Below are 12826 nucleotides of genomic sequence, written 5' to 3'. Positions count from 1 at the left end.
GTATGGTCTGTGGGACACTTTCCACTAAAGTCTTGATGACCATTTGTTTTTTGGGACCTACTTCATGATCTGATTTTACTATTTTACAGAAAATGAGAATAGCCATAGGTTTTGTTGTTGTTATTGTTTTGTTTTGTTTCTGGTTTTTTTTTTTTTTTTGCATTGGGGCATTTACTTTAATTTCTTAGTCTTCAGGTATATAATCTTTTCTCCACTTAGGGGAGATTAATTAATTAATAAAAATTCTTAGTACGAGGCAGGTATCTTGTCAAAGACTGATACTGAGAGGCTTGGAGTTTTATTTTGTTTATGATATTTCTCTTTGTGTAGAAATGACCTCCTTTAATCTTGAAATGTTGAGATGTGTAGCAAATATCTGTAACTGATACCACAATCAACAGTTTATCTTTAGTTGCTTATTTGTATAAGAAAATAAAAGCAGGCCAGGCATGGTGGCTCATGCCTATAATCCTGGCACTTTGGGAGGTCGAGGCAGGTGGATTGCTTGAGGTCAGGATTTTGAGACCAGCCTGGCCAACATGGTGAAACCCCATCTAAAAATACAAAAATTAGCGGGGTGTGTTGGTGGGTGCCTATAATCCCAGCTACTTGGGAGGCTGAGGCAGGAGAATTGACAAGAGTGAAACTGTCTGGGGAAAAAAAAAAAAAAGGAAAGAAAGAAAATAAAAGCAGATGACTTTTGTGCATTGGTGTGATATTAATTTTTATGTGGAGTTCTTTGTCTTTCTTCATGCATCATGTGTTTATTTTACAAATATTTATTGAACACCAGCAATGTTCTCCACGCCAGTGGAGGGAGTAGTGAACAAAACAAAGTCACTGCTTTTTTTTTTTTTTTTTTTGGTTTTTTGAGATGGCGTCTTGTTCTGTTGCCCAGGCTGGAGTGCAATGGCATGATCTCAGCTCAGTGTAACCTCTGTCTCCTGGGTTAAAGTGATTCTTCTGCCTCAGCTTCCCGAGTAGCTGGGATTACAGGCATCCAACACCAAGCCTGGCTAATTTTTTTTTTTTTTTTTTTTTTGTATTTTTAGTAGAGACAGTGGTCTTGAACTTGCTTGCCAGGCTGGTCTTGAACTCCCGACCTCAGGCGATCCGCCCGCCTTGGACTCCCAAAGTGCTGGAATTACAGACGTGAGCCACTGTGCCCGGCCAAAGTTACTACTTTTATGGTGCTTATGTTCTGATATAAATCATAAAATTTTTGTAGGTGAAACCAATGATGATTGCAGGTTCTCACATTTGGGAACACTTTCTGGGGAAGGTAATACATGGCCACCTAAGCATTTGGGAGTTTCTGTGTCTCTTTAGCAACTTTTATTCTGTTTCAAAAAATTTATTTATTTATTTTTTCTGCCAGGTATAGCAGCTCACACTTGTAATCCTAGCACTTTGGGAGGCTAAGGCAGGAGAACAGCTTGAGCCCAGGAGTTCGAGACCAGCCTGGGCAACATAGGGAGACCACGTTTCTACAAAAAATAAAAAATTTTAGTTGGGTGTGGTGGCACACACCTGTGGTCCCAGCTACTTGGGAGGCTAAGGCAGGAGCATCACTTGAGCCCAGGGATTCAAGGCTGCAATGAGCTATGATCGTGCCACTGTCCTGCAGCCTGGGTGACAGAGTGAGACCCTGTCTCAAACAAACAAACAATTTTTTTTTTCTGTTAATGGAGATGGGGTCTTGCTATGTTGTCCAGGCTGGTCTCAAACTTCTGGCCTCAGGCAGTCCTTTTGCCTTGGCCTCCCAAAATGCTAGGATTATAGGAGTAAGCCAGCATGCCCAGCCAGCAACTTTTATTCTGAACATTTAGAAAACTGAGGACCTGAATAAATCACATTTTAAAATTTAACCAAATTTACAGAGTATTTACTATGTGTTCTATGGTGTTTTAAGCTCTTTATAAACATTAACATTAAATTTTCATTACAGTTCTCTGTAGTGGGTAGTATTAGTATTCTCATTTTACAAATGAGACAGCCGAGTAACTTGCCCCAGGTTATCCAGTCAGTGAGAAGGGAGACTGTTATTGGATTGTGGGCTCTTATCCGTGTGTGTGTGTGTGTGTGTGTGTGTGTGTGTGTGTGTGTGTGTGTTTGTGTTTTCATCTTGCATTTGGGATTTCCTTGGAGGTTTAGGATTATATACAGCCAGATTTCATGACAATAGAGTAGGCCTGGGACCTGTGGCTCCCTTCTGTGAGAATTTCTTCTCTTTTTCCTTCACATTTAATTGCGTGTTTAATTTGTATAAATGGAATGTGTTTAATCTAATTTTACTGAATTATGTGTTTCTCTTGGTCCTGCTAGACTTTCTGTAAATTGCTTGAAGCAAGAAACTGGCAGATAGATCCATCTGACAAATAAGTAAAAGAGTATGGTTTATTGCAAATTCTAAGACTATTAGATCAGTTTACTAGAAATTGAGGCTTTTCCCTCCTTTGTGGGACTGCGTAATAGTTTAATTTAGCTGTTTATAAATGTTTAATTGTATTCTAAACAATAGGACTGCCGAACAATAGGTCATAATGTATTGGAATAATAAAACTCTGGGAGGCAACACTATTTAAAACCTAGCATATTCAATATATGTGTGCCTTGAGGACAAAGTCTTGAGGCTACAATAGATTCTATTCTTATAGGGGTAGTAACGTGATGTTTCTGCTTGATAATTCTACATCTCAGGGAACTTGTGATTATTTGAGGTTACAATGCTTATTTTCTCTCATAATCCTCAAGGAGATTCTGATTAGTTTCTCAGAGAAATGCTCTGTATTCTTCAATTCTCAATGTCTAGTCATTTGTAGCCTGCACACTGTCTAGAACCCTCACCATTCCTTCCATCTCAACCTTTTCAGTGCTCCAAACATTTCCTTACTATTCTAAAGCTACTTCTGAAATCCCACTTCTTCCGTGAATTTTTCAGTTCATTAACAGAGAAATGATCTGGCCTCATCTTTACTTCTCCTTAGCATTCAGGAATGAAGCTTAAGGAATATCCAATATACTTTTTCACTGTAGTTTTAATGGACTGATTTATTCTGTACATGAAAACGAATGTGAATCTCTCAGTGTTATGCTTTGTATTATGAGCAGTGAGCTTGTTTAGCACAGTAAGCATCACCTGTTCCATTCGTCACTGGGCCTTGTTTAAGAGAGTCCATCACGTGTGGATTAATATGAAAGAAAATGTTATTACATTTGTATTTGGTTGCTTGGACTGCCATAACAAAGCTCCATAGACTGGGAGGCTGGAACAACAGAAATTTGTCTCATCACCATTCTGGAGGCTGGAAGTCTGAGATCGAGGTGTCAGCAGGGTAGGTTTCTTCTGAGGCCTCTCTCCTTGGTTTACGATGACCGTCTTTTCCGTGTCTTCACATATCTTTCTTCTGTGTGTGTCTGTGTTGTAATCTCCTCTTCCAATAAGGACACAAGTCATATGGATGGAGCCCACCTTAACGATGTCATTTGAACTTAATCCTTCTTTAAGGATTCTCTCTCCAAATGCATTCCAGGGTACTGAGGGTTAGGATTGTAACATACGAATTTTGTGGGGACACAGTTTAGCCATAACAGGCTTTAAATATATAACATAGTTGTCCTAAACTTATATGACAAACTAAAACAAAAAAATTCTTTTTAAAGCTTAAAAGTAGGCTAGGGAGGACAGCGTCCTGAGAGAGAGGAGAAGATCATGATCAGGCTTAGAACTGGCTAAGTGATTCTGGGTAAACTTCACAGTAATTTCTGTTTTGTCTGTGTTTTCTCAGTTTTTTGTACTCATTGGGATCTGAAGTGCCTTTTAAGTGACTCTAAGATTCTGTAATTCTATTTTAATAACTGTCTTGTGGTTAGACTTTACTGCTCATTTAAGAAGTTGCTGGAGAAGAATTTTTATAATCCTGGGTTATTATGTCATGTTTGCGAGAAAATGCAGAAGAACGAGGCTGTGTCCAACAGACCCTAACTTGCATTTGACCTCTTTTCTTCTGCATCAGCCCTTTTCTTGGCATCTGACCAGCTATATGACTGTGGACAGGTTATGTATCCTCGGTGAGCCTTAATTCTTTCATCCACAAGATGGGAACAAAATAGTTAGGAGGCTGTCCTTCAATCTTGTCCCTTGGCATGGTTGCCTGCTACAGATAGATACCGCCCCCCCTGCAGATGATTGATTCTGAGTGTCCTGGTGCTGAGGTTGCATTTGCAGCCCAGGTAGGGTGTCGGTCTCAACACCTGCTGACTTGCCTGGCCTCCACTGCCTGCCCGACTCACATGCCATGAAGGCCACCTGTAGCTCAAGGCTGTCAGAGCGGAGCTGGGTTTATATCAATATTCCCAACCTCGCTTGCTGTGTAATGTCTAGCCCCTGGGCTAGACAGATGTCATTTCAGGGAGGATGAGTTGGGTTCCAAATGGTTACCATAGATTTTTTTTTTATTACTTCCTCTTCCTATATTTAATAGCCCCAAATGGTTATCAGAAAACTACTGTTTTTCCTGTCTTATTAGGAGGAAAATGGTGAACATTTGTAGGGCAGAGATGTAGTTTAGCCTCACACATCAGATTTTAATATCCACAGACTTTAGTAATCCAAAAAGTAAGTGCTAGCTCACAGAGATACCCACATGACACAGGTTTTGTGAGGGTGAAATGAAATAAATGTGTGCGTGTGTGTGTGCGTGTGTGCATGTATGGGCATGTGTGTGTGTGCACGTGTGTGTGTGTGCATGTGCGTGCGTTTGGTGGGGAGGGGGCAGCAGCATGCTTTCTACATACTTTTCCAGTTAAATTGAGTGTTCATTCTTTGTGTTGGGATTGAGTTTATATAACTCGGGTCTTTTAAAACACCAAGGTGACTTTTATTATTAGGCTTGAATAGATCAATTGATTCAGGGTAAAATGTTATTCCAGTAAAACTATTAAAACAAGTTCTCTGTACAGGAATCATAATTCTCAAGTTCTGTTTGGCTTACTCATTTTAGTCAATATATACAAGCATTAAAATATGGCACTTTTGGCCATAATGTTTGACCTGGAAAAATTGCCATAAGCGAACCCATTTACCATGCCTTTTTATATGGTTCTACTGCTGGTATCCGTCTCCTTTAGAGTCTTTTTCAGTTGTGAGGGACAGAGATTCGATACAAACAAGCTTAATCTAAAAAGAAAACTTATTTAAACTTAAGTGAAAGATTCTAGGGCTAGAAGTATCTTTATTAAGCAAAGTTATATCCAGGGGTATATAGGATATTATTGGGGTATTTTCTCTCTCTCTTTCTCAAATGAATTTATTCTCAGAAAACTGATGAGAAAAATGACTGCCAGCATTGCCAAGGTTTATCTTTTGACTTCTGATTGGAAGGTAAAAAAGAGCTTCTCAGTTCTTGTGGCCATATATCAAATATCAAGGAAGATTTTGATTGGTTCTGCTTGAGTCACACGTCCATCCCTAAACCTATGACTGGCTGGTGTATAGAGCCCTACAGGAGACCTGGCCATGTGCCACCCACTGTGGCAAGGCGTCTTGAGTGGCAAGCTCCCTGGGATTACATGGGATGGGAGGGATGATGTCCCAAAAGAAGGGTTGCTTAGCAAACAGACAACATGTCTGGTCTAGATAATTAGAGTTTTAAGTCAGCAGGGGTTTGGCGTTTATTCCTTTAGTTTACAGGGAATGAAAAGGTAACTATCATAAAAGTCTGCTGGATCACTTGAGAATGTTAAGCTGCACTTGAAAATCTGTTTGAGATGTCATGCAAAGGTGCCCATTAGGTGGAGTAGGCCTCACATGGATAATCAGATAGTAGCATCACAATTGGTGATTGCTGAGATTGATGTGACATGCGGGCAGTTTGGTGGGGGTAAAGGAACAGAATGACAATAATGGGACTTCTGGTTGTTTTCGGCAGGGTTGGATGACTGCCTGCAACAATATGTCCACAAGTTTGAACGGGAGAAGATCAATGGCGAGCAGCTGCTGCAGATTTCCCATCAGGATCTGGAGGAGCTGGGGGTCACGCGGATCGGACACCAGGAGCTTGTGTTGGAGGCTGTGGACCTTCTCTGTGCACTGGTTAGTTCAGGAGAAGGTGATCTGTACCGTGATGACATTCTTTAGAGCCTTGTTCTCTTAAGCTCTCATTGTTTGTGATTTAGCATATCACTGTTTTCTTAATGCTCCATTGAAATAAAACATGAGCCGAAGATACTATAGGAAGGGGAAAAAATGAATTATTTTCTACATTAAGGGTTGGCAAACTATGGCCTGTGAGTTAAATCTGGCCCGCTATCTGTTTTTGTAAATAAAGTTTTATTGGAACACAGCCATGTCCATTCACTTATGTGTTTGTGGCTGCTTTCTTGCTACAGTGAGAATTGAGTAGTTGTAACAGAATCACATGGTTCCCCCAAAGCCTAAAATATTTATTAACTTTTCCTTTACAGAAAGAGTTTGTCTTTTTCAGAAAATCTCTGTATTAGTCTAAGTTAGTCTAGTTTTCTTTTATAAGGAAAAAACGTTGGAAATAGTCCTGAATGAAAATGTCACCTTCTGGTCAGGCGCAATGGCTCACGCCTATAATCCCAGCACTCTGGGAGGCCGAGGCGGGTGGATTGCTTGAGTCCGGAAGTTTGAGACTAGCCTGGGCAACGTAGCAAAACCCTGTCTCTATTAGAAATACAGAAAGTTAGCTGGGTGTGGCTAGCATGCACCTATAGTCCCAGATATTCAGGAGGCTGAGTTCAGAGAATCACGTGAGCCTGGGAGGTGGAGGCTGCAGTGAGCAGAGATCGCACCACAGCACTCCAGCCTGGGCGACAGAGTGAGACCCTGTCTCAAAAAAGAAAAGAAAATGTCATCTTCTAAATTGAAGTGAGAAATAGGTTCTGATTTTCATGTCTGGTTTTGTTACTATAAAAAGCGGTTGAGTTTCACAGATATTTATGATATTTAAATAACTGATATTTGCACTTGACATGACCTATGAAATGGGAAAAAAACGTGGCCTTCATTACATTTTGTAGGTGATGGATTTTGGCTTTAACACGAATGAGTAAAATCCTGCTGGGTCCTGACACTAGAATCACATGGGTAGCTTTGTTAGGTGTGGGCCAAAAACACCTGTAAGGACATTTTGTTTATACATTGGTTAGTGTGGGTGGGATTCAAGTCTGCCTGCCCCGGTGCCAGGCTAAAGATGCAGTTTACTTAACTGTCAGGATTTGGACAAACTCGACAGCATTCAGGCTGGGTTAGTAATGCCCTGAACCCCAGCCAGGGGTATATACAATTACATCACTGAGAATGGTGGGAAAGAATGTGCTGCTGATGATTTTGCCATCGCTGGTCTGCGTACTGTTGATTATATAACACTTGCTGCATTGTGTGTATTCTTCTTCTTAAAATGGACAGAGCCTTGTCTTCTGCTCTGAGATGCACTGCTCTTGTTTAGGAAAGTAATGGGGAAATTATTTGTAGTTGATAAATGAGCCGCCGCCTGGGAGACGCTACAGCCAAGTAGTCTGAGCACGGGTCTGGGAAGCAGGAATTTGCATTCTAATCCCGGCTCTGCTACATCCTTCTCCCTCTGTGACCTCCGGGGAAATGGTGGTGTCTGTTTTTCCCATCTGTACAGTAACGCTCACCTTAGATGTGGCTGTGCACTATTGTGTAAGTGCTTTGCACTGCCCAGACGTCTAAGCATCCTGTTTATTACTGAAACTGTATTTTTTTTTTTTTGTACAAACATGTTTGAGTTTACTTTTATTATACTTTCTGGGAACATGGCTTTTCCGTCTTTTCTGCTTGATGTTTTGCAAATTGTCTCTTTCACTTTGCAGTAATACTTGGAGGACAGGTAAATTTACTTGGAAATCCAAAGTAAGAGAGGCAGGGCAGAAGGGTCAGCTAGAGATGCATCATGTACATCGGGTGGGATGACAAATATAACAGGTGCCCCTGGGCATTCTCTCTGCTTTTTCCTCTTGTCTACCTCTTAGAGCATTAGACTAAAATGAACAAAGCTGGACAAATGCCAGAACCTAAAGCTGTGTTTTATCTCCTACAATTTCCTTCTAATTTCCTTTGCAGACCAAGCTTTGACCTCAGACTCATTCTGGACCTGCTCTGTACCAGTGACTGCATTGGACAGGGGGGTCACGTAGGGGTTCACAAAAGTGTGTGGATTATTTTAGTGAGTTTTACTAAAATGTCTTTAGTCTTGATATAATCTCCTTTTTGAATATTCTTATAATTCATATACTAATTATACTATCTTTTTAATCCATTTGTAGCATATAGATCTTTGGATGTATAAATTGGTGCTGCTTTGAACAGACCATCTCCAGGGCAGTCGATGTATAAATGCAGTTGGCCTTGGTGTTATAAAAGAGGTTTCTATGTAAACTTAGTTTAGTGGATGTTGATTTTATGATAGACAGGAAATGAATAGAATTAAAGGTAAGGAAGGGGGAGGGGAGAAACAAAACCACTGGAAAGTATCAATGCAAAGAGAGGGGCAGATAGATGGACAGGAACCTAAAATAGGAAACATTATTATATAATAATAATAAATAGGAAACAATCTTATAAACATTAATATAAAATATTAATGAAGATTCCAAAACTGGTGAGCAGTGGCTCACAAATTAGCTGGTCGTGGATAGAGAGCAATGAGAGAAACCGCCCTTCGTGAATATTGTCTTTGACTGGCAGTCGTGGCTTAGGAGAGTGATTTGTATCATACGATGAGACCAGGGCCACCTTCCAGGATTGAATTAGAATCTGTATCCAGTTTTTCTTCCTCTCTCTGGGTAGAGGGTATCTGAGACCGATTATAGAGCTGCTCTTTTCAGTAGGATAGCTGTTATCCAATGTGACTGTCTAAATGAAAATCAACTAAAGTAAAATAAAATTCAGTTCCTCGGTTGTACTAGCAACACTCCAAGTGCTCAGAAGCTCCCTGTGGCTAGTGGCTACGATATTGGACAGCACAGAAAAAGAACATTTTCATCTTTGCATAGAGTTCTGTTGGCCAGTACTGGTTGAGAGGATGTGATTGAGAATAACCAGTAAGAATAACCAATGAGGGTAAGTGTGACTGTGGCCAGGCACGGTGGCTCACGCCTGTAATCCCAGCACTTCGGGAGGCCGAGGCGGGTGGATCACAACGTCAGGAGATCGAGACCATCCTGGCTAACACGGTGTGAAACACTGTCTCTACTAAAAATGCAAAAAATTAGCTGGGCATGGTGGCGGGCACCTGTAGTCCCAGCTACTCGGGAGGCTGAGGCAGGAGAATGGTGTGAACCCAGGAGGTGGAGCTTGCTGAGATCACGCCACTGTTCTCCAGTCTGGGTGACAGAGCGAGACTTCGTCTCAAAAAAAAAAAAAAAGGATAAGTATGACTATAACCTGTGTTCTTTGCCAAGTCAGTGAGGCCCAGTTTACTGAACACCAAGGCATGGGCAGCTGTGTTTTGAAGGTTGAAGGAGGTTGAGAAGTGAACAGTTGGAATTGATACATGTGTTAAATGATGCTACCTAGACTTGGGGTTAAATGAAGTGCCTGTAATGAATCTATGGGCCTAGAGTGCATATGCACACTGGCATACCTCTGAGATTATTCGTTGCTTATTGTTTACCCATGGCAAATCATTTAAACGTGTTATCTTTTTTATGAGAAGAAATGCAGGAACAGGAATTTTTGCTGGCAAATTATATTTAACTTGATCTTGCTTATGAGCTTATTTAAAAATGCCTTAGGAAGACTGTGAACTATATTTCTTAGGCTGTCTCTTAATTGACCCAAGTCAATAAGATGACTTTGATTTTGTGTCTCTGGCACACCTTAATCACACATGTTAGATCACAAACAGAGCTAGTAGGAATGGATAAGATGGTAGAGAAATTGTATAAGGTTTGTCCTTAGCTAAATGTGTATAATTTTAAGACTCTTTTTGCTTTCCTTTTCTCTCATTTAGTGTATGATTCCTCTAGCCAGATCAGGAAAGGATCCCTGATGGTGAACCCTAGGAAGTGAGATCTCTGTGGAAGGGTTTTAGTATGTGAATAGATTTTCAGAAACTCTCTTTGTATCTTTTTTTTTTTTTTTTTTGAGACGGAGTCTCGCTCTGTCGCCCAGGCTGGAGTGCAGTGGCCGGATCTCAGCTCACTGCAAGCTCCGCCTCCTGGGTTCACGCCATTCTCCTGCCTCAGCCTCCCGAGTAGCTGGGACTACAGGCGCCCACCACCTCGCCCGGCTAGTTTTTTGTATTTTTTTTAGTAGAGACGGGGTTCACCATGTTAGCCAGGATGACCTGACCTCGTGATCCGCCCGTCTCGGCCTCCCAAAGTGCTGGGATTACAGGCTTGAGCCACCGCCCCTGGCCACTTTGTATCTTAATCTGTATCTTTTTGATGCCTTATCTCGAAGCAGTTTCTGAAGGAGACAGGTTTTGGGGAAAAGACTGGTGAAAATAATTAATCTGGTCTGAGAAATTATTTATTTTTGGTGTTTCCTTGTGGGGCACTTAAGTCAATAATCCCTTCCTGATTATGCTTCTACAGTAGAGGTTCTTTTGAGCTAATATAATCAGTTTCTTGTTCTCTCTTTAATGTGGAATGGGGTCGAAGGGAAGGAACTTTCCTTTTCCTCCTTCCTTCTTTTAAAAATTCTATTCTAGCTATATTTATTCATCTTTCTAGGTCCATTATTTGTTTTGGGGGAAAAAAAGAGCAAACTGAGTGGAAAATGAAGAGAACCAGTTACAAGAAGCCACTCTCCCCCTTTATTTCAGTATTAAAAGTGGTACGTTTTTAGAAGATGGGGGTTTAAAGTTTCTTGCAACAATAAAATGCACTTAATCCTCTTTGAGTTCAACAAGTAAACATTATGTATATGGTCATAAAAGTTCCAAGTAATTTATGGTGACATTGGTTATTGAAAGCTGAGTTTCCTGCTTTTAGTTCGAAACACTTCATGTAAGTTGGCAGGCTGAGAAACTGACTGAATGAGGGGGTCCTTCCCTTTCATCATAGTTACAAGTCCTTCAAAACAAGCTCTGTCTTGTGGCCTCTTTATCCATTGAATTGTGAGTCTTTGATTCTTTGAATTTAAAAAGCTATGATGGAGATCCATCTTATTTTTGTCTCTCTATTGGAGGACAAGATTATATTTTAGTCTCTAGAAAATAACATAAAAAATGAATGTCACATTTAGATAGAAAAATACTGCCAATATAGAATATTCATTTATATTTTGAAATTCAGTTTTTTTTCAAAAGCTTGGAAGAGAAACTTTTCAGCTAATTTTTGCTTCTTTCAAAATTTCTAATCTTTTAAATATTATTTTTTATTTTACTAGGAGGTAACATAAATTTAAACTTCAAGTAAAATCTATTTAAAATTAGAATTGTTTTGTTAAAGTCAATGCCTTTTGTTGTGGTTTTTAACTTACCATTGTTCATCTTGCAAAAAAAAAAAAGTTTCTTACATACTTCCGAGTATATTTATGCTTTATGTATCTTGATTTTGACACATGACTTGCCTCTTTCTGGCCCACATGGCTAAAGCCAGCTGAAAGAAGTTTCTCCACAGCCGGGTGCAGTGGTTCATGCCTGTAATCCCAGCACTTTGGAAGGCTGTGGCGGGCAGATCATGAGGTCAGGAGATGGAGACTATCCTGGCCAACATGGTGAAACCCCATCTCTACTAAAATATTCAAAGATTAACTGAGCATGGTGGTACTTGCCTGTAATCCCAGCTATTTGGGAGGCTGAGGCAGGAGAATGGCTTGAACCAGGGAGTCAGAGGTTGCAGTGAGTCGAGATCATGCCACTGCACTCCAGCCTGGTGACAGAGTGAAACTCCGTCTCAAAAAAAAAAAAAAAAAAGTTTCTCCACTTCAGAGGGGATGTGTAGAATTTTGAGAAGCAGAATAGCTATTCAGCTTGTGCTGGATCCAGGATCGCTGGACAGTTTTCCTTATCCTTGTCTAATGTCCATCTTGTCATCTGTCTTATCATGTGGCCCTTTTTTGGGCAGGTTGTGTGGAAGGGGACATACACAGCAGAGAGAGTAATCAAAAGCTTGTGCCCTAGATGCAGATTGCCTTGGTCAGAAGCCCAGCACTACCGCTGATTAGCTTTGTAACTTCAGAGAATTTATTTACTGTTTTCATGCCTCAGTTTCCTTAGTGGTAAATTAGAGATAAAAACATTTCTACCTTCTTGGGCTGTTTTCCTGAGATAATACACGTCAAACACTGAGTCCAATTCCTCGCATAAAGTGTTCAATAATGTTAAGTATTCTGTTAGTCTCGGTTTTTAAATGGTACCAGATTCTTGCCTTGGGATGCTATTGAGACAGCATAATCTATCTCAAGAAATACGGTTTTTTTTTTTTTTAAAAAAATGATAAAACAATTTAGGACACACAGAGGCAATTGAATACAGAAATTTGTACCCCACCTCTAATGTCACAGACTTATGTGTTATTTCCCAGGATTGGCTCTTTTCTCTGAAAGGGAGTCTAGGACAGTATTAGCTTATGAAATTGATTTTTTTGAAGCACCCATGTAAGCTGAACGGTGTTCAAAAAGAACACAGGTTAGAAGCACAAGAGCAAGAAATTAATTTTATGATTGATTGAGACAGGGTCTCTCTCTGTCACCCAGGCTGGAGTACAGTGGCACGATCATAGCTCACTGCAGCCTCAACCTCCTGGGCTCAAGCGATCCTCCTACCTCTTGAGTAGCTGGGAGTACAGACAGGAGCCACATCTTCAAGCTCAGGAGATCACGCTTAGT

General features: G+C 40.5%; 1 protein-coding gene across 4 annotated transcripts in view; it reads left to right on the top strand.

Annotated features, from left to right (window-relative positions):
• The window catches only part of CNKSR3 (CNKSR family member 3), a 112820-nt gene that overhangs the window by 54294 nt on the left and 45700 nt on the right, over positions 1-12826 (top strand). For all 4 annotated transcript variants that reach the window (XM_077998567.1, XM_015137078.3, XM_028846723.2 and 1 more), the window contains 1 exon segment: positions 5931-6094. In XM_077998567.1, the coding sequence (XP_077854693.1) occupies positions 5931-6094 (164 nt within the window).

This window comes from Macaca mulatta, chromosome 4 (assembly GCF_049350105.2).
Source record: "Macaca mulatta isolate MMU2019108-1 chromosome 4, T2T-MMU8v2.0, whole genome shotgun sequence".
NCBI lineage: Eukaryota > Metazoa > Chordata > Mammalia > Primates > Cercopithecidae > Macaca > Macaca mulatta.
The sequence above is the reverse complement of the archived record's forward strand: the minus strand, read 5'-3'. Positions and strand labels throughout refer to the sequence as shown.